At 42.4% G+C, this 22,829-nt stretch overlaps 1 pseudogene and 2 gene segments (V, D, J or C); all 3 read left to right on the top strand.

Moving 5' to 3' along the window:
* Nucleotides 1-2,858: 2,858 nt before the first annotated feature.
* On the top strand, nucleotides 2,859-6,317 carry LOC125282727 (T cell receptor alpha variable 12-2-like). The segment is given in 3 exon segments: nucleotides 2,859-2,904; nucleotides 3,110-3,388; nucleotides 6,216-6,317. Coding segments are annotated over 3 exon segments (427 nt in total).
* A 134-nt stretch (nucleotides 6,318-6,451) lies between these two features.
* Nucleotides 6,452-7,043, top strand: LOC125282726 (T cell receptor alpha variable 8-3-like). The segment is given in 2 exon segments: nucleotides 6,452-6,497; nucleotides 6,631-7,043. Coding segments are annotated over 2 exon segments (459 nt in total).
* A 14,376-nt stretch (nucleotides 7,044-21,419) lies between these two features.
* LOC125282725 (T cell receptor alpha variable 18-like) lies at nucleotides 21,420-21,895 on the top strand (annotated as a pseudogene).
* Nucleotides 21,896-22,829: the final 934 nt, after the last annotated feature.

A 22,829-nucleotide genomic window follows, 5' to 3' on the forward strand; every position in this document is an offset into this window, starting at 1 on the left:
ACCCAAAGGGACACAAGTTAATCAGTTTGGGATTTATTGTTAGGCTTGATTACAGTCAGCGTTACATCACTTTGGTTAAGCTGTCTGAGCCTCATTCCTGAGTATTTGCAACCTCTATAACAAGTCAGGAGGCCTAACTCAAGACTGTCTGGACATCAGAAGCATATATGTTGGTCCCAGTCAGACTGAAAAAAGGCTGTGCTGATTATGTTTGTCTACACATACGGTGATGGGAATCCATATTGGGAAGCTTCCATTGATGGTGTCAAGCACAGAAGAATAGTTCAGGCCAGGCCATATTCATATCAGTTTTTCTGTTTTGGTATAATGTGGAAGAGAGGGGCGCCTGGGTGGCTCAGTTGTTAAGCATCTGCCTTCGCCTCAGGTCATGATCCCAGAGTCCTGGGATCAAGCCCCGCATTGGGCTCCCTGCTCAGCGGGAAACCTGCTTCTCTCTCTACCCCTCCTCCCTGCTTGTGTTCCCTCTCTCACAGGCTGTCTCTCTCTCTCTCTGTCAAATAAATAAGTAAAATCTTAGAAGAAAAAAAAAGAATGTGGAAGAGGATGACAAACGAGAGGAGGTCAAATTGCCAACCACAGCTGTTGCTTGGCCCCGGCAGACCATAGGGTTGTTTTGCTAGGCCGCAGTGCTAGGTCTGGCACACAGAGACACCATTCATCCCTTACCCTTCCCTGCCTCTCAGAGTCTAAGGTTTTCCTTTCCTGGGTGCCTGGGTTGTTGCTCTTTCTCCAACACCAAATAATTGGAGATTTTTATATACATGGAAACACACACATCTTTACCCATTGTGTGCTCGTTAACATTACCGTGTTGTTTAAGCATTTGATTTTTAACTTGTAGAGGAAAAAGAAGGAGGAGATACAATGTATGGCACTGCCATGTCATCAGCACCCAAAACGTGGACCTGAAGCATGTTAGAAATACGTGAGCTCAAACGGACACAAAATCACTAGCATTTGTAATATGAGATGAGTTCCCTTAGAATGGGAGCCTGTCCTGCAGTACTTCGAGGTTCACAAGACATGTCTCAGAAACGCACTGGTGTGGAAAACGAAGACTACCTAAATCGAATGAGAGAGGGGACTGTGGAGTTTCTTTTTGATTGATTGCCTCAGCATCGTCCTTCCATCATCTGAAGGAGTTCCATATGTTCTTTAGACAGCATTAGGCACAGAAGCTTCTGCAGGCAGGACCGTGGTGATGCTCTGTGCATTCTGTCATCTTGCTAGCATGGATAAGGCTTTGTATCCCTCACAGTATTAGGTCAATTAGCCATTTATATTCATTTTTGTGACGAATCTTAAAAAAGGGTGGGGTGCCTCATACAAAGACTGTTCTTCAGGTCCACGTTCTATTTTTAAGGCTTTATATTTGGTGTTCATAAGTTCCCTAAGACCGTGGTGCTTGCCATCTTCTGTGGCCGTTGCATCTCCTTCGGTTTTTACCTTTACTGAGCAATGGCTGTATGGTTTCTGTCAAATGGAATGTCCTCTCAGAGAAAGGGATTCCAATATTAGCATCTTTTCCCTCATGCTGTTTCTGACACAGTTTTCAGTGGGAATGGGAAGGGCCTGACCATCCCCTCTTGTCCAGATCCTGATTACATGGGTCCCGACCAGAAGAGAGCTGAGCCACTGCTGGTCCGTAGCCACCAGCTTCTGCGAGGACACGAGGTCGGTTGTGGAACAGGAAGGACAGCTGTTGTCTGTGCTTCTCTGTAGCACCAGAGAAGCTTCTGGCATAGATTGCCCTCTGACAAATCTGGTTTGCTGGCTAGGGTAGGATGGAGATGTAGAGGGTGCAAGACCAGATCTGTAATTTTGGAGTTGAATCCCTAAATACGGGCGCTTTATGCAAGAAAAGGAAATAAGAATTAGACACACGAACTGGTACACTAGGTTTTCTCTATAGCCTAGACATTGAAGTCAAGTCCATCTCTATAGTAATAGTAGTAGTAGTAATAATAATAATAATAACAATAATAATAGTAATAGCTCTAGTAAGCACTATTTTGGTGCAAAATGGTATGAAGAATCCCAAATTCCTCCAGTCCTTGGCCTTTCTAAAAAAAATTGCCCGAGTGTTGAGCTGGAAACGTGTTTATTTGGTCAGATTTTAGGCCACCTGTCTTGAAAGGATTCTTTTGAGTTAGAATAAATTTCTTTAAAAATTGGAGGTGAGGGAATGAGATAGGAAGTGTCTGGCCTGATGTGGAGAAGAGCTACACAATAGGAAATGCTCCTCGAATCGCAAGAATCTCCCTGGGCTTCTAAGATAGAATACTCTATGACTGCTTTTTCAGTGCAGGAAAGTGGCTGTTTTCTATAACCGCTTTTGCTCAGACAAGCGTTGCCATTTCACGTAAAACACGTTCACATCTCCCTCTCCCCACACACGTTGACTTGGACGATCTGCTTCTTAAATTTTTAATTTTACTGAAGTGCGGATTTTTCCTGCTGTCAGTTCATACGATGAGGGTCTGCATTTTGAACATTTCTTTGCTCTCTATCATGAGTCCACAAGATGGCAGTATTTTCTCAGAGAGTGAGGAAAGCTCTGGTGTGTGTGTGTGTGTGTGTGTGTGTGTGTGTGTGTGTGTGTGAGAGAGAGAGAGAGAGAGAGAGGGAGGGAGGGAGGGAGGGAGAGGGAGAGAGAGGGAAAAGGAGACGAGAGGAGGGGCTTGGTGTAGCAGGGGTGGTGAAAAGATCTCTTTTTTCCTAGTTGGTAGAATAGATTCTATGATTCCTAAAGCAGAAGAATTTGAAATGTCTGAGCTAGACTCATTTTTTTAGGGCTTAAAATCTGAATCCTCAGTGCACCAGAGGAGGAAAGAACGATGAAGTCAAGAGTTTTACTAGTGATCCTGTGGCTTCAGTTAACATGTGAGTTTGGGGCATCTCTCTGGGAATAGAAAGTACGATATTTGGAGTTATCACCTATTCTGGGGCTGTGGGTAGAAGCATGAACGTTTTTCCCCCACTAAGGGAGGGTCAGGGTAGGAGGCCTGTGAAAATTCATTTAATTCTGGAGAGTAAGCATCCACTAACCAACGAATATCCTTTGACTGACTGCTATCTTTTTGCATAGGGATGAAGAGTCAACAGAAGGGAGCAGAGTCTTGGATCTCTGAGCGTTCTGGAGGGAGCCACTGCCTCTCTCAACTGCAATTATATTGACAGTGCTTCCCAGCACTTCGTGTGGTACAGACAGTACTCTGGGAAGGGCCCCGAGCTGCTGGTGTACCTGTACTCCAAAGGTGACAAAAAGGAAGGAAGATTTTTGGCTCAGGTCAATGCAGCAAAACAATATGTCTCCCTGCTCATCAGCGACTCCCAGTCCAGCGACTCAGCCACCTACCTCTGTGCAGTGAGTACACAGTGCTCCCCTGACACCTGCTGACTGTACCCAAACCCTTTGGGGCCCCAGCAATGCCTGATATAGAGCCTAGGCTGCAGGGTAGAAAATTTCAGCTTGCTGTCTAGACGCACATGTGAATTAAGAGCATTAGCCATAGCCCTAGAATGCCTTATACCCCAGGCAGAACATGGGAGCTCAGAATGACTTCACATTTCCTGAGAAGGACCTCTAAGTAAGTACCTAAAAGAATTTCAGACACTGAGGAGATTTGTTTTGGTGATTAAAGACCTGAGTGGATCAATTATCAAAACCATATGGTATTGAAGATGTCTTAGAAAATGTTGGTGAGGGAAGTTGATAACACCAAAGATTATACAAAAGCCCCCCTTCCCTGAGTCCTTGGTACTTGGGAATTGCCCTACAACTTATGTCCAAGTCCAGGAAAAAGGTTTGTGGCTTGATAGAAATAAGGCCTTGTGATAGATGTTACAATTACAGGGGGAAAATGTAAAAGCCACATTTATTGTAAACCCGAAGATGTGGGCTGTTAGGACATCGTTTATGTAGTCCAAAGGGTGGGAAAACCTGGAAATGGGGAGTTAAGATATCTGTTCCATTTTGTTCCCATAGTCACTGTCTAGAAGGATGCAACCCAGTCGGGAACTTGCTTCAAATTCTCAGTTTGTGGACTAAAGACTATTCACAAATATTTCCAAACCATGGAAGAAAGATTTGAAAGGCAGTGAGAAAGAGCAGGACGTTGTGCTGGAATCAAGACACGTGAATTCTAGTTCTATGTGTTGTGTGTCTTCTGGTGTCATGGTGCACTGAGAAGAATTTGGTCTGTGGTGCCAGCTTGAATATCTTTCATGTTACCAATGGGCCATTTGATCTTAGGCCCATAATATATATATTTCTCTCTTTTTAAAAGATTTTATTTATTTATTTAGAGAGTGTGTGCAAGTCGGGGGAGGAGAAGAAGAAGAAGGAGAGAGAATTGCAAGCAGACTCCATACTGAGCTGGAAGCCCGGCCTGGGGCTCCATCTCATGACCCTGCAATCATGACCTGAGCTGAAATCAAGAGTCGGACGCTTCATGGGCTTCCCCAGCCCATGTTATATATATTTCTACCATGTATATTTCAGGACTGATTTCAGGATTAAATGAGATTCTATACACCCTATGCTTCTCACATAGAAGTACAGTAGCCGGCTGGAGCATACAGAGAGAGACCAGCATAGCTAATCCACATATTGACCTTCAATTTGTCCCCTGTGTCTGTCCCTCCTACCCTCCATCAGACTATTTCTCAACCCAGAACCTCTTCAGGGTCCTAAGAGGTCAATTTCTTTCACTCACATTCTACTGACATCTTCTCATGTTTCATTCTGGGCTATGCTTTTCCCCTCTCCATCTCACTCATCACTGTGCTCATATCTACTTTCCTTCTTATGGGATTGTTGATATCTTTTATCTTTTTACTATTTTCCCATTATGGATTTAAGTTCATCCTGTTTATGCTTCTAAATTTTATTTCAGTGACAGTTTGGGGGAGAAAGGAGGAGAGTACATACGCTTAGTCAGATATTTTGAATCATAAACACATCCCGGTACATTTAAAATTCCAAACTGGCCATTTGATTTAGTCCCATGTGTGAAAGAAATCTATAGGCAAGAAGTAAATCAGAAGCCCGAGGGAGAACTGATTTCAGGCTGGTGCAAGTCAACAGAGGATTCAGAAAGGAGTGAGTTGTTCTGTCCTTCTGAAAAGGACTCCTGTTGACCAGATTCTCATTTCACCTGAGATTTCTCTCTTTAGTGATTTCAGTTTTAAGGTTTCAAGGGTCTCAACATAAGTCGAGGATGGAAGTCTTACTATTTTCATCTTACTGTTAGAACCTAGAGCAGACTTCCCCAGGTCGAGAGGCCCTGTGCCTGCCGTGTGGACTGTGTTGCTTCGCTGCACTGAGTGTCCCTGATCATCTACTGCCATGGCTTCTACACCCACCCCCGGAAGTTCCTCTCATTTCCGTTCTGCTGGCTGCCCTCCGTCCAGCTTTACTGAGTTCATACAGATTCTCGTTTTTCTCTCTCTCCTGAATTCCTTCTAGAATCACTTATTTATACGTCTTATTTTCCTCACATTTATAATTCTGCTCACTTTTCTGCAAATGTCCCTCTGTCAATGTTCTTTCTACTGTGAGGTCCCCATAATCTGGCAAAATATATCAGTCTGTTCTGACCATCAGCAATTGTAACAGGACTCTCGCTTTCTCCACTTAAACACGGAGTGCCCAAGTTATTCTCTCATAGCCCAAACATGCATCAAATGTGTTCACCTGAAACCAAGGAATCTTCTTCACACTTTCTGCCTGACAAAGAAAATTACTGCCTTAGTAAGTTTGCACTGGTTAGATAGTGTCACATGTCCCAGGCTGATTTGAAGTATCATCCAGCAGCATGAGGCCATATGAAGCTCAGCTCTGCTGAGGCAATTGATCTTAGTCATTCTGCCTGATGAACGGCTTTAAAAGGTAATATAGAGCCTCTCAATGGTACTCCAAAGTCTAGAATACTGACTCATTTCTCAGGGAAGTAAATTGCTCTTCTATTTTTACAAAGCTCCCATTTCTCCCTTATTTTAGGATTAATACCATGTCCTGCAGAAGGTGATGTCATCACAGATTCAGGGAGGAAGAAACACTTTCTGGTGACGTTCTGACGAGCACACGTCTGACATGAGAGCAGAAGACCGCTAGCTCTCTTAGATCCTTGGTCCTGCCTCTGGAGACAGACGGTGATGTTGCACAAATGAGACGTTTGTTCTGGTTGCAGGTCGTCGCCAGACACTCAGCCCCTCCTCCCTGCAGCTGTTTGGCATCTGTGCAGAGAGGAAGCTGTGACAAGAGGAGGCCAGAAGAGGAAGACTCCTTCTAACCATCTTCGAGACTCGTCAAAGCAAGGGGCTTGTCCGGCCCAACGTCCCCACTCTTCCTATAGCTCTGAAGGCTCAGTGACCTTGGCCACTGTCCCACGTGCTCCGGAGCCCACAGTGTGTCCCCTGCTCAGCCATGCTCCTGCTGCTCATCTCAGTGCTTGAAGTGATTTTTGCCCCGAGTAAGTACCATTTTTTCCTTTCCTTTCCTCCCAACACAAAAGTGACTGTGTTCTAATTGGATGCAGAATAAAGACACCATCTCTTCATAGGTAAGTGTGTCCTGGTCTCACTGACTCAGCATTGATGTTTCAGGAGGAACCGGAGCCCAGTCGGTGACCCAGCCTGATGCCCACGTCACTGTTTCTGAAGGATCCCCTCTGGAGCTGAGGTGCAATTATTCCTATAGCGGAACTCCTTATCTCTACTGGTACGTGCAGTACCCCAGCCAAGGCCTCCAGCTTCTCCTCTGGTACTTTTCAGGAGACACTCTGGTTCAAGGCATCAGAGGTTTCAAGGCTGAATTTAGGAAGACTGAAACCTCCTTCCACCTGAGGAAACCCTCAGCCCGTGGGAGCAACACGGCCAAGTCCTTCTGTGCTGCGAGTGACACAGTGTCTGGGACTGCAGGGGGAGCTGAACACAAACCTCCTGAGACACTGGGACTTTTTGTGACTCGAAAACTCAGGAGAGTTTTCCAAGCTCTCTTCTTCAGTGAAGGCAAATAGGGCAGGACAGGCTGGGCTCTGGGGAACGCTCACCTCCTGAGTAGTTGCCTCAATAGCCATGCTGTGCTACATTCCGACAGACTTTGCTCCAGATCGAGGTCTTCTGATGAATTTCTCCAAGACAGACGCACCCCACCAAGTCCCCACCCCACTCCCACGCTGAGTATATCATTAAGTGTCAGAGTTCTGAAGCAAAAAAGGCAAGAGCATTTTTACTTAAAAAAATCATTTCTAGCATTCATGAAGGTTATTAGCATGGCCTCAGGTGTTGAGCTACATGTGGAAAACTGAAGAACGTGGTTATAATGTTAGCTGACAAGCTGTGCCACGTACGTTTTCAACGAAGGCAACACGAACAACATAGATTCTTAATCAGCGCAATATAGAGGCTCAACCTAGATTTGAAGCTTAACTTCTAGCACATACGTAATATCCAACCGTGTGACTCTCCCATGTTTTAAAGTAAAATAGACGTCACGATATCTAGATTTCCAGTCTCGTGTAACACAAAACCAGTGAACCTATTTTACATGATTCTTAAAGCAATATTGAGAATCTAAAAGCCACCCAGTGGTAATTGTTTTTTGAAATAGCTATCCCAGTGATTTCCAAATTAAAAATTTGAGGTTACTAACCCATAAAAAGATATCAAATATAATATCTGCTGAAAAACTCCTAGGCATTTTGTAACAAGTCATACTCATTCATGATATAATATAAAACTGCATACTCAACAAAGTTTTCTAGACTTTCAAGGCACATTAACAAAGCTCAGAGGAAAATCGATCTTCATGGTATCAAAGATTACACAAATTCTAATAGGGATATCCAAGACCAGAGAATATTTTTATGTCCTCCAAAACAACTGTATCAAAGAGCTCACATGTTTAAGATATTTTGTATATATGATTATGACTCTAAATTGTTGTTTGTGATTTATGTGATTAAAAAAAAATCACCCCCAAAACGTTATAAAAAGTTTACACACAAAAAAACTAAGCCTCACAGAACAGAAATTAATTTTGAAATTAGTAGTAAAGTAAGTAATTATACTTCATGTTCCCCCAACTTCTTTCTACATCTCTGTCCATCTCCTCCTTTGTTTTTTTTTAAGATTTTATTTTTAAGTAATCTCCACACCCAACATGGAGCTTAAAGTTACAACCCAGAGATCAAGAGTTGCGTGCTCTACCAACCAAACCAGCCGGGAACCCTTAACTCCCCCTCTTCTATTTTCATCTGGGAAACATCTCTATTCCACTCCCAAGATCATATCTCTACTTAATTTCTTGATAACATTCCTTTTTATCTTTTCTGGGGAAAGGACAAAATGATCACGTTCTTATTAAATCTTTGTCTAACTGTCCTCTAAGAAATGTCTCCTTATTTCTGAGTTCATGTTGTACTTTTCTGGGATGCTATTTGGGATATGAATACACACACACTTATATGTTTGTCTTTCCTGCTATACCATAGTGTTTTATGAGTAGTGATAATGTTTCGTTCAGTTTTTGATCTCTTAAGACCTAGCACAAGACCTAGTTTATAGAAGACCTTCAATAAATTGCTGTGGACTTATTTTTAAATAGATTGGAGCAATTACATACAAGCCTGAAGGTGCAATTTGACAAAATATTTTAAGATAGTAACCTTCATTGAATGGCATTTTGAGGAAGAAATCAGTTTACTTAAAAAAAAACAAAAACAAAACAACAAAAAAAAAAAACAAAAAACTCCAGCCTGGTTTTTGACCAGTAGGGGGCACTCAAGGTTACTCTAAATGAACAACTTTATCCCTCCAGTTCTGAGATAGTTGAACGTGAGCGAAAATTTGAATGAGGGCTAGGAGCAGTTCGGAGAGCATCTGGTCTCCTCATACCCGGGTCAGAACAGAGAGAGCGCCATATATTCATCTGTGAGGACGGTCTGCTGATGTGAATGCAGACTCCAAGCAGGCCTGAGCATCATCTAGACAAAGGGAAAGCTGGAAGCTCCAGGAGAAAATATCTACATTACATATTTACTGTTTTGGTGTTTATGACTAAAAACGCTAAAATATGAGCCTTTACCCTCACTTCAAAATTATTCCAATGATTTCTACCTTCTATTATATCTCTTCTGAGATTAGAAAAATGGAAAAAAGGAGAGGAGAAGATGAAATGGGAGAAAAATAATGAGTATATGTAGAGAGAGAAGAGAAAAGAGAGTGAAGAGAAGAGAAATTGGGGAGAAAGAAATAGAACATAGTTACTTGAGTTTCAAAATGTGGCCTATTCTTCATAGTCACAGAACAGAATCAGCCAGGTGTGCCTGCAAGGTATACAGAGAAACAGTTGGGCAAGAGAAGAATGGAGATAGAAATGAGGTCAGGGTGACCATCATATACACATTCTATTTCTTTCCATAAGCCAAAGTCTTGTTGGAGACATTGTATTTGTTCATGGTGACCATAAGTCTGAGGTTTACAGAATTCTCCTAATTTCATTTAATTATATTTACTCCTCTAAGGGGATTGAATAAATTAACAATGCATTCAATGATGTATTTTTTCTTTGACACAGATTTCTTATAAGTGAATTCTCAATCACTTTTCAGACTACGTGTCCTGATTTTTGGCTAAGGCAATTGAGTCACTGACCCTGATCATTTTTTCAGGCTGTACTTGACCCAGATGATGCCTTTATTTCTCTCTGAGGTTTCTTTTTCCCTTTCTTTACTTCCCTCCTGACATGTCTGATTACTGGTGGCCGTCTATGTGGAGGCGATCCTGTGAGAATGAAGAGCCTAGATGCTTCTGTGCCCCTGGTCAGCAGGGTAGCAGCTGGCAGGGCACTGATAGAGCAGATGTCAGTACCCTGCTGAAAAACTAGAAGGTAACCTTCTTGCTCTCTGATATCCTTGTCCTTCTCTTCATTAAGGACAGACTCAGCCTACTTGTTACTTCCTTTTTGGCTATTTGGGGGCTAGAGAAAAGGCTTTCTCAAGAGAATGGTTTCCTTCTTAGAGGTCCAGTAATCTCTGCAGGCCAAGCTCTCTCAATGATCTGTAGTTTTGTGCTCTTCATCCTTGAGTTCCCTGATACCTGACCCCAGATTGATACGTGACTCCCCATAGGATTCCTCACTTGAGCTCTCTTGACATCACTGGCTGATTACCAGAGGCTCCTTGGCGAAGCACAGGGAATCAGGGGCGTTTTCAATCTATCATCTATCTAGAATTGCTTTCTTTCTAAGCCAAATGGTTGTTTCTTTGTTGGCCTGTTTTTTAAAAAACATGTAGAACTTAAATTCTAAAAGACCACTGCCTGGTGTAGGGAAGGTCAGAATCAGTGATGATGGATGGAAAAATCACTTGATCTGGTAACATTTAAACATTTCACTAGCATACCCATACAGAAGTTTACATTTCTATGAAATGTGATCTATCAATATTTTCTGTTATGCTTTCTGACTGACATGCTCAAACAAACTATGACCATCCTCAATTTATTTAAAGAATAGCTTATCTTTTATTTTATTTTAAAATTTTAAATATTATTTCACTTAGAATTTATTTTGTAACAGATACTAAGGCAGATTTCCACATTTGTTTGTCGATCTCTAAGTAACTCCATTTATGAAGTCACATTTAATTATTTTAACTTCTCTTTCCCCCATTTTTGTTATAACTAATTTTCCATGAGTAATTTGTATGTTTGAACTTTCTATTCCATTCCATGGATCTCTCTATCTGGACCTTTATAGTAGCATGCTTTTTCAATTAGTATAGTATTACACTTTGTCTTATTAACTGCGAGGAAAATCCCTCTTCGTTCTGAGAATGTCAAGGCTTCCTTGAAGAGCAAGATTATCTGCAGTATCTGATTTTGCCTCTAGAGGAAGATGTTACACAAATTGAACTTCACAGAAAGCCAGAAACCCACCAGCTCTTTGAGGAAGAGCTTTTGCTTTACACACCAGTTAGCTCACTTCCCGCTCTGTCAGTGTGCGTGTGGCTGAACTGTTTGCAGAAAAGAGCCTCCTGTTTCTCTGCCGCTCTGCCATGAAGGCCACCCTCCTCCTCTCAGTGTTCCTGACGATAGTCACACTCAGTGAGTATAGTCCCCTTTTACTCTCTTTCTGTGGTCTTCTGATTTAGATTAGTTGAAAGGAATATTCTCCTCAGCCTGCAAGATTCTTCCTGATGCTCAGTTGGTGTTACAGGAGGAACGGGAGCTCAGACAGTGACCCAGCCTGAGGACCACATCTCTGTCTTTGAAGGGGACTCTGTGCAAGTCAAGTGCAACTGCTCATATTCTGGGAGTCCTGTGTTCTTCGGGTATGTCCAGTACCCCAGACGAAGCCTCCAGTTACTCCTGAGACACATCTCAGGAGAAAGTATCAAAGGTTTCACAGCCAACCTTAACAGGGATGAGACATCTTTCCATCTGAAGAAACAATCAGCTCAAGAGGAAGACTCAGCCACGTATTACTGTGCTCTGAGGGACACAGTAACTGGTTTCAGAAGGGAAGCAGAGCACAAACCCTTTAGGAGTTACGGAAAGCATTTCTTCATAAGTTCTTTTTTTTCTTTTTTAATATTTATTTATTTATTTTAGAGAAAGGAAAAGAGAGTGCAAGTGAGCGGGGAGAGGAACAGAGGGAGAGACAGAGAATACCAAACAGACTCCATGCTGAGTATGGAGCCCAACGTGGGGCTCGATCACACAACCCATGAGATCATAACCTGAGCCGAAACCAAGAGTCTGATGCTTAATCAACTGAGCCACCCTGGTGCCCCTCTTCTTAGGTTTTCTATATGGCCACGGAAGGGCATTTTTTCTCTGGAGCCTGACATTGAGCTTACCTCTTAGGTATGATATCATTGGTTGTCAGTTAGCTATAGATTCATCTCAAAAATTTATCCAAGGAAATTCTCGTTACCTACTCTGTTTAATTAGTTTTAAAGATATAAGTGCATGTATTCTCTCCAGTAGTACCTAGAAAAAATGCTTTTGAAATAAACTATATAGCACAGCATAAAAACCATTTTTTTCTTGGCCCAGGGCAGCTCTCCAGTGGTTGGGTCTCACCTCTCCCACTCCTCTGCCACCCCACCCCACCCCACCCCACATGTGTTCATCACCATATTCCTAAGCACGGCTCCTTAAAACTACTATACTGCTTCACGGCATGTGATCGCTGGCCCCTCCGCACGATGTCTTCCCTGCCATGCACTTTATGGATGCCTACTAACTCAATCAGGAGAAAAAACAAAGCAGAACACCAAAGTAATCTGAACAAGGAAAGTTTAATACAAATGATTACTAATTGATAATAGAGAATTAGCTACTAATGAATAAAAAGAACTCTAAAGAACATAGAAATAGCATATGCAGGGAGAAGCTCTTATCCTAGGACTAAGCCAGAGTTCCCAAGTAAGTGACATATTGTAATACCACACCCTCCAAGGATTCGGATCTCGCTGGGAAGTGTGTGGCTGTGGCCTGCGGAGTGGTGGAGAAGTGCCCTGAGGTGCCAGAGAAAAAGGCTGGCAAGCAGAAAAACACCTACCTGGCTTCCAACAAAGTTTATAGGAAGCTAGCAAAGGAGTGCTGCTGAACTCGCTCGGGGCACTCGTGAATCTTGCCAAGAAGCTGATGTGTGGCTGTCACTGAGCCTTGCTGCAGGTGAATGCCACTGCGTGCCCCACAGGCTGGCCAAGAACTGCAGGAGCAAGAAATGTGAAGATGTACCAGAACCAGGAAGAGAAGCTTCTCCCTCCTGCAGTGCCCTTCCACATTCCTCTTATTGGCATAGCTTGATATCATGCCAGCTGGTGAAGGAGAGATGTTCCCATGGAATGGGTCCAATATCACAAATGGGGCACTGAAGTGTGGATTTGGCAATAAGAAAGAAAGGCAATAAATCAGTAACTGGCACACTTTATCCCTGTGGTTACTTATCTTTCATATGCACCTCTGCACACACATTTGAACTTCTCTACAGCAATGAAATGACTCTATGTTATCATCTAGCAAGCTAAAGCTGTCCTTTGAACAAGAGAAGTTCTTACCCTTTCCCCAAAATGAGACCTATAGTCCCAACAGTCACTATACATCTCTTGCTCTATTAATCATTTCTAAAAATTCAAAGGAAATTCCATTGAATATGCTGTTATATACAGACTAAATCACAAAGTCAATCGTTGAAAATGTGTATATGATGGTAAGAAGGAGGGAGAAAGAAGAAAATGACAGCATATACAGAACACACATGGATAAAGAACAAAGAGAAGATAGAGAAAGCTACTACACTCTTGGAGTCCAAATTTGGTCATGGGCTGAGGGGCCACAGCTCACTCCTGTTGCTATGCATTTTCTGTTTCCCTGCCCGAAGCCATGACCTTGCTGGATTTGGGTTGTTTGCCTTGTGAAGTGACCCCAAACTTCATTCTCGAAGGATCTGAGTCCTAATGATCCTACTTTTTCATTTATTGCTCTGGTAGTCCATCAACATTTACAATGAAAAGTTTCCCTTTCAGCCCAGCTAGCTCACTTCCCAGTTCTCAGAGGTCAGCAATGTCTCTGTTTCCTTTTATTTTTTTAAAAAGATATTATTTATTTATTTGAGAGCAAGATCATGAGCGGGGTGAGGAGGGGCCAATGGGGGAGGGAGAATCAGACTCCCCCCCTGAGTGGGGAGCCCAATGTGGGGTTTGATCCCAGGACCCTGGGGTCATGAGCTGAGCCAAAGACAGACATTTAACCAACTGAGCCACCCAGGGGCCCCTCTGTTTCCTTTTTCTGCTTCTCATTACACTTTTTGTGTATACAGCCAAATAGATACAAATAGTAAGGGAACTCAATTCTTATAAGGTGGTGAACAAGTCCCTTAATTGCTTAGAACCAGGGGTCATCTTCTAACCACTAGTCAAAAATCTCCTCACAAATTTGTCAAAAGTATATAGCAGAGAGAAGACAGATTAAAATGTAAACTCCTTAAATAACATCAGTTCCTGCCTCAGAAAGCTTTGTCTCATAGTGACAAACATCCAGGTTTGCTGTGGTAGTCACCCAACACAAACCTTCTTCTAGAAGTACCTCCTAGCAGTCTCCAATCTCCAGCCAACAACCTCTCCCCTTCTTCCTTTCTTTCCTTCCTTCCTTATGTTTCTTCCCTCCCCACTTCCCCATCTCTCTATTTTACACACAAAATATCTTAAAGTCAGTTTTTGAAACCATTTAGAAAATACTCTAGGGAATGTTTGCCATTCCTTTTGACTACTCACCATCAGAAGCTATTTTCTCGTAACAACAATAATTTTTGAGTCATTGGTAAGTGTCAGGCTCTGCTCTAAATTGCATTTTATTATCTCATCAATCATTTCTAAAACTCTAAAAAAGCAATATTATTATCACTCATCATCCACATTTCATAGTCAAGAGAATACAGACACAAATGATATAAACAGCTACTGAATGGGTAGATCTAAATTTGACCTCCCTGGCCTCACTGAAAAGCTGGTTCACTTCTTGTACCCTACCACCTCCTGCCATAGAAACAGAAATATCAGATACTCATTGTTATGAGATGAATTTTCTCCCCACCCAAATTCGTATGTTCCTAATTCCCAATACCTCAAAACGCGACTGTATTTGGAGTAGGGTTATTAAAGAGGTAATTAAGTTAAAATGGGATTATTAGGGTCTGCTCTCCTCCAGTATGACTGGTGTCCTTATGATAAGAGATTAGGATCGGGCCACATGCACAGAGGGAAGACAATGAGGACAGGGTGGGAAGGTGGGCATCACTGCTTTGTAATTGTTTCCGAATCACTCCCTTCACCTTTCCAGAGCACATTCTATCGGCAAGATGATGTTGCTACCACGAGATGGCAGTGTCTGTCCTCAGACTCAGTAGGTTTGAAATCAGTTTGTACTGAAAGCAAAGGGATGGGTTTGCCTCCGATTGGCCAGGTGAGACTCTGGTGTGCAGAGGGAACAGATAAATACAGCCCACGGAGAGAGCCAACGCTTTCGACTGAGTATCCTGGCTGCATTTCAGGCCCCAGAGCTGAGTCTTCTGTGATTCCAACAAGGAAGAAGAATGGAGAAACTTGTGGAAGCGTCTTTGCAGATACTATGGCTTCAACTGGCCAGTGAGTTGGGGTTCTTGGTAATAGAGACAGGGTGACCAAATTTATGGGAACAGGGCGACCTAAGTTCAGTGCCCACAAGACTGAGTTGGGCAAACTCTTCTTGTTAAGTTGAAATACACCAGAAAGTTATGGAAGGAAATGTAAATTCTAAAGAGGGAAAATACAATGACCGACTTCCGGTGTCTGGCCTTCTGTCTTTGCCTAGGGGTGAACAGCCAGCAGGAACAGTATTATCAGGTCCTGACTGTCCAGGAGGGCGAAAATGCCACCATGAACTGCAGTTACAAAACTTCTATAAGCAGCTTACAGTGGTATAGACAAGACTCAGTTCGAGGCTTTGTCCAGCTGATTTTAATACGTTCAAATTAAAGAGAGAAACACAGCGGAAGGCTACGAGTCACACTGAACAACTCCATCAAAAGCAGTTCTTTGTCCATCATGGCTTCCCAGACCGCAGACACCGCAACTTACATCTGTGCCACGGAACACACTGTTCGCCAGGCAGCTGCAGCCTCCACACAAACCTTGCCCGAGCTGCCACAGTGAAGCCCCACGGTGGGTAGCACTCGTGGTTATGACTTCCCAGGAAGGAGAGTCTACAAAGAGAGGGCAAGATGAAAGATGGACCCTCTCAAATTCATGGCTTCTTTGGAAGCACCTTGTACCAGGGCAAAGGGTATGAAGGTTAGAACAAGAAACTGCAATGCCAGGTTCAGCTCTGCCAGTCCCGGCCCTACGGCTTTGGGCACAGCATCAGCGAAGCAGCCTTCCATTTCCTCACCGGTAATGAAGGTTTGGACTGATGAGCCCAAAAGACCCTTCAAGCTCTAATTTTATCAGGGAAAAGGCTAAGCACTGGACACGTGTGGAAAGGGAAAGGACTTCTGGGTATTAGAAGGTCTCATACGTGCAAGCCCCTGGTGACCCAGATGGCTCCTTGAGATGCGTGAGATGATTTTTGCTTCCCTCCAGTTCCTGTATATGAAAAAGAATTAAAATGATCTTAGAACTCTTTCAGCCAAATTTTTCATTTTAAAGCTGAGGAGTGGAAACTTGTGTACCCATAGAAACAAAGCTCCAAATCTCATTCTGTATTTACTAGTCTTATGATTTCCAAGCTTCAATCTCTCCATGAATCAAATGAGAACTTATGAGAAAGTCATAATTTTTCCCCATCCGTGTGAGAGATGCATGTTCTCCACTACCAGGCCCTGAAATTTTGTTTTTAAAAAGTGGGTACTTCTATTATCAAATACATCACGGTTTTCCTTTATGTCTTGTATCTAGTAGGATAAATAAATGTTGAATATAGTTTTCAAGTATAATTCAAGTTAATAAACATACAGTGTTATATTAGTTTCAGGTGTGCAATACAGCGATTCAACAATTCTATACATTTCTCGGTGCTCATCACAATAAGTGCACTCTTAATCCCCTTGGCCTATTTCACCCATCCCCCCACCTACCTCCCTTCTGATGACCATCAGTTTGTTCTCCATAGTTAAGTCTAGTTTTTTTGTTTGTCTATTTTTTCTGCCTTCACTTTTTTTGTTTTGGAAATTCCAAATGTGAATGACATCATATTGTATTGGTCTTTCTTTGACCGGTTTATTTCGCTTAACATTATACCCTCTAGACCCATCCACGTTGTTGCAAATAGCAAGATTTTTTTATTCTTTTTTGTGGCTGAGTAATATTCCACTGTATCTAGATCCATCTATATCTATAGATCTCTCACATCTTCTCTATCCACCCATCATCGGCGGACACTCGGGCTGCTTCTGTAGTTTGGCAATTGTATATAACGCAGCTATGAATATAGAGGTGCACATATCTTTTCAAATTCGTGTTTCCCTTTTCTTTGGGTAAATATCCAGTAATGGAATTACTGGATCATATGGTTTGAATGTAGTTTTCTTAATGAAGTTTTGATACTACTGAAAATGTGTGGAGAAAATTAGGGCATTTGTATTTATGTTCGTGTTTGGTGAAACAGGTGGGGGGAGGGTAGAGGAAACATCCTACAGGGCAGTGGTTGCCAAATGCCAGACTTCAATCACCAGCAGCACCTGTATCAGAATCACCCAGAGCACCTTGGAAGATCCAGATTATTGGCTCTCTCCCAGCTTACTCCCTCAGTCTCTGTTGGAAACAATGGATTTGTGTTCTTAACGAACATCATCTGTATGAGTTTAGAGATTGGTTCAGCTTCACGTTACAGAAACCTCAAATGATGATATTTTTAACAGGGTGGAATTTATTTTCCTCTCACATAAAGAAGCTTTCTCATGTGCAGGGCTGGTATGCTAGCTTCCTCATTTTAGGAAGGATTTAGGGTCTTTCTAGCTCACTGTCTTAAGTGACATCCTTAAGACATCACTGTTGGTTTTATAATTTAAAGAAACTGCTAGAGATCTGTCCGCTTTAAACACCCTCCAGGCAGAAAGAAAGAGAAAGTCAGAGGGCAAATGGGCACATGATGGCTGAGTCAATCTTTTCCAGAAACTACACCCAGGGGTTTCTATTTCCATTTCATTTACCTGAGTGTTATTTAATGTCTCCACCTCTCTCCCATCTGCAAGTGAGGCCGAGATATCAGGGCTATTTTTTATCTTAACATGTTGCCACCCACGTTAAAATTGGGATTCTGTTAGTAAGCAACAGGAGACAATGGGCATCGTAGAGGGAACTAGCCGTTTCTGCCACAGCCTCACACCAGGGTGTATTAGGACTCATATGCTTTTTGCTTATTCATAATTATTTATTTTTGAAATACTGAATCCAATCTCACTCCCAGTTCTGTCGAATTTCTCCTAAAAGTCTTCCAAAAGACATCACGACCCCCAAAACCCAGTTCAACTCCACAAGCTTAATTAAAAATCCACCTTAAACCCTTGCTTCCCTACTCAGCACGTTTAACATTTGACCTCATGACTCCTCAATGTACTCCTTTGTAGTCTCTTGTCAGAGTGAACATTTGACCAGGTCAATCACCTGAATCCCCATCTGCTCTTAAAATAAAGAAAAAAACTTCTTAATGACCTACAAACCCTTGCATAATTTAGGCTCTTGCTATGCTACTCTGCCAGCCTCATCCCACAGTATGCTCTAATGTCTCTCCTTTCCTCCCACTCTCTGTCTGCCTGTCTCTGTCTTCACAAATACTGGTGTTATTTAAGTTCCTTAAAAGCACTTTGTTCCTCCTATATGACCCTTTCACAGCAACTGTAGGTGATTTTCTCACTTTCTCCCTTTCTTAAAATTCTTTTCTCTCCCTTCAAAAGAGTAAAAACCACCAAATGCCTGCTCTTTCTCGTACATCTGGCGAAGAATAACTGAAGAAAGCTCAACGTATACTCTTAGAATCATAGACCCCTGCCTTTCTAAACTTGCAGTTTTTCCTTTATTTCTTTGATCATTTGATTAAAAGCTATTTCCACTACTACTCCGTGAGCTCCCTAATGGCAGGGACCATATCTGCCTTTTTACTCCAGAATTCTCAGCACCAAAATATCTTAGGCATTAAGATAATCAAATCTCCTTCTTTCTCCTTTCTATCCTTTGTTTATTTAATATCCTTCCTCTATTTTAAGCCCCCTCGAAGATAATATTGATAATATTGCAGTGACAGGACAAAAAGAACAACACATGGCTGAGTCTCTCAGACTGTAATCTGTGGGACTTTGGAGGTTTATGGGTAAATTCCTGGGGGTTAGCAGGGGTTGGCAAACTACAGCCCACAGGTCAAAGTTCGCTGCCACCCGTCTTTGTAAATGAAGTTTTATTGTAAAAACAGCCATGCCCATTTATTTGTGCATTGACTAAGGCTGCTTGTACTGTAACAGCAGAGCTGGGCAGTTGCTTGGAGATAATGACTTCAAAGCCTAACGTATTTACTATTTGACCCTTCGCAGAAAAAAGCTTGCCAACCCCTAGGAGACAGGAATTACCTGAGAATTTTTAGATTTGGAATTTTCTATTTGATGACAACAAAATAAAAAAAATAACAGCATATTTCTAATTATCTATATGAACCACTTCAAATACTCCCCCTTGGTTTTGATACTTTTGTGTTCTTTATGCCACTTTTACTAAAGACAAATGGAATAATGGCATTCTACAAATAAGGACATCACAGTTGTTTAAATGGAGAAAATGAGACCAGTGATGGGTAGTAAGGAGGGCACGTATTGCATGGTGCACTGGGTGTTATACACAACTAATGAATCATCGAGCCTTACATCGGAAACCGGGGATGTACTGTATGGTGACTAACATAATATAATAAAAACATTAAAAAAATAAATGGAGAAAATGGCTTAGGAAATTTTGGTTATGCTATGGCATGTGGTACTACACACAGGCCAAACTCCCAGGAACACTTGTTGCCATGGTTACCACAATGTTTCCATTGAAAGCGGGTGAGTCACTAACATTCATTGTTTGGACGTATCAACATGCAATTCAATAGATAAAAGAGTAGCAGTATATACATAATATGTTTTTTTTTTTCAGTGCTGATTTTTGGGTGCTTTATTACATTTATTTATTTTACTTTTGTAAAGGGGCAAGTTAAATGGATATTTTTGAATAGGAAAAGTAAATGTACTCAGAACAACTAATTATAATAATTCAGACAATAGTACATGAAGCTCCAAATCGTCTCAGTCCAGTGAGTTACCAAACTACCCACATCTTTAGTATTCTTCTAATGAGAATGCGCCAACCCTTTGTTTCAACAAAAGATCACTTTACACGTTATTTGAATTTGAATTTGATTGATTTTGTATTTTGTTTGCATTTTTTGTTTGGTGTGGTAACTGTGTAAGACCTGTGAGCCTAAAACGTTTACACTGAACTTCAGTTTGGTGTATATTACAGCATCATAATATTTTTAAAAAATAGTATGAGAGTGGTTCCTTATATGGAGATCTGTACCTTACTCAATTTTGAGAAACACTGAATGCACCTGTTATTGAGGTCTGGGATCCGACTCTGGAAGAAGCCAGAGGCCTGAGGCATATGCTCTCATAGAGACTGTGCTGAATAATAAGATAATCGTACCTACCAGACATAGCCACTCATTCATTTATTCACTCATTCTTCAGATATTTTCTTGAGCATCTCCTAATGGCCTATATATTTTGAGAAACTGGCCGCTGAGACTAATCTTTAAAGTTCCCGATCTCAGGGGCACCACGTCTAGTTTGAAAAACAGAGCACAAATGATTCTACTATGAGGTAGTAATGACCGTGTAGATAGGTATGTAGAGTGGGAAAAGAGAGAGGCGCCCTTGAAAACCTGAAGGTGTCCTTTCGCAAGGAGATGCTGTGTAAATTGGTTCTTAAAGAATGAATAGAAGTTACTTAGGCAAAGGCAGGGGAGAGAAGGGAGCACATTGTCAGCACATCCCTTGGTTCGAGGGGGATCAGTGGAGGAATATGTCAGAAAAGGTCTCAGATCATGCCTCTTTTTTTTTTTAAAGATTTTATTTACTTATTGACAGAGAGAGAGACAGCCAGCAAGAGAGGGAACACAAGCAGGGGGAGTGGGGGAGGAAGAAGCAGGCTCCCAGTGGAGCAGGGAGCCCAATGTGGGGCTGGATCCCATAAGGCTGGGATCACACCCTGAGCCGAAGGCAGACACTTAACGACTGAGCCACCCAGGCGCCCCTCAGATCATGCCTTTTTTACGCTTTCAGTATGCCCTAAGTATACCATGATAGCTTCAAACCAGCTTAATCCTCAGCAGGAACAGACACTAGCTGCTGGGATGAGGGCGATTTGGGGAGCCATAGTGCCCTGCGTATTAAAGACGGTGACAGACCCCTGTCTCAACCTCAGACACCACTTGAAGTCTGCAAAAACTTTTGGTGCTTCCTTCCTGGAGCCCTGCCCCTCACCCCAGACACCTATTTCCCTTCTATGTCTACAACGTAGGCTCCTGCCAGGGTCAACACCAATTCAGTTGGAAAGTGGCCCGCAGGGTCCGGGGGGAATCACAGGAAGGCGCTGCTCCCTTCAGCTGGTGGTTTGACACAAATTCATCTTCCACTTCTGAGCACGTGCCTCTTTTTTAAAGCCTGTGAGGTGATCTCGCAGGGTAGTTTGTCTTGCTAAACACCTGAACCAAGATTTTCTAAAAGATTGCACTGAAGGATCAAGAACCTAGAGGAACGGCCCTCTCAGCTTTGGGTGTATCCCCAGATGAGACCTTCTGCCGCTTCTCCACAAGCCATGCCGTCTGCTTCCTACTCGGGACTTGTAATCTTGCTGATACTGAGTAAGTGACATTTATTCGAAAGTCCCATGATGTTCTATTGCTTGGTTTGAGGATGGTTTTTTGCCTTTACTAAATTTGAAACTATCCTTCTTACATTATCCATATAACGAAGTCTTTACTTTTCTTTTCCCCCAGCAGGGACCCGTGGAGACACGGTGACGCAGACAGAAGGCCCTGTTACCCTCCCCGAGGGGACACCGCTGACCCTGAACTGCACCTACGAGCACAGCTACCGGTTTCTGTTTTCTGGTACGGGCAGCACCAGAACAAAGAGCCTGAGCTCCCCCTGAAGAGCTCATCAGAAAATCAGAGGGCTGAGCGTCAGGGTTTTCAGGCCCATCATAAGAGCGACAAGTCCTTCCCACTGGGGAAACGCAGGGCGCAATCTTCGGACTCGGCCATGTACTACTGAGCGCTGGGAGCACAGTGAGAGCACCTGCAGGGGGAGCCTAGCGCGAACCCAGAGCGGCACAGGCGGGGCCTGGCTGTGGGCAGCCTGCAGCGCAGAGGATGCTTTCTCTCGAGTTAGTGTCCTGGGCTGGGCACTAGAGGGGAGGGAACAATGTCCAGCTCGGATGCCTGCGCACTCCGGAACCCGGTGCTACTTTGAGCAAGGAATGGAGAGAAGCGATCTAGGTGAAAACTTAGATTATAGATATGCCTATAAATAGAGTCTTTTAATACACGGCCTTTTGTGTCTGGCTTTTTCACATAGCATCGTCTTCTCAAGGAAAATCCACAGATCAGTACTTTGTTACTTCTATGGCTGCACAGTAATCCATTGTATGGACACCCCATACTTTATCCATTCATCCATTGATGGGCATTTTGGCCGTTTCTGCTGTTTGGCTGTTATGAATAATGCTGCTATGGACGTTCACATACAGAGCTCTGCTCTTTTAAACTCTAATATATTGTAAATTAGAGATTTCTGAGTATTTTTGTTTTTGATTTTGCTTTTTTGGTACTAACATTTCTTTGTGGACATAAAATGAATACATATATGAGAAAATGCTCCTTACAAATAATGATTTACACCAAAGTAAGATATTATTATTCTCAGTTATATCTACATTCAAGAAAATTTTTGAGCACCTACTCATGTGTGTCAGTCATTTCAATAAGGATTGGGAATACAGTTTAGGTAACAGATCTCCGGCCTTAGAATTTTATAACACAGTGCATTAAAATACCATATAAGTCTTAAAATAATGCTTTTTTCACAAATAATTTTATTCATGCACTGACTTCTATTTGTTCCCAAATATTTATGGTACTTACAGTTTTATGGGAATTGGGCTAAGCACTTTAAATTCCTCCCCATACTTCTCTAGGTACTACCAAATGCTTGCTTTACACATGAC

The sequence above is a fragment of the Ursus arctos genome, unplaced genomic scaffold, assembly GCF_023065955.2.
Source record: "Ursus arctos isolate Adak ecotype North America unplaced genomic scaffold, UrsArc2.0 scaffold_17, whole genome shotgun sequence".
Lineage (NCBI taxonomy): Eukaryota > Metazoa > Chordata > Mammalia > Carnivora > Ursidae > Ursus > Ursus arctos.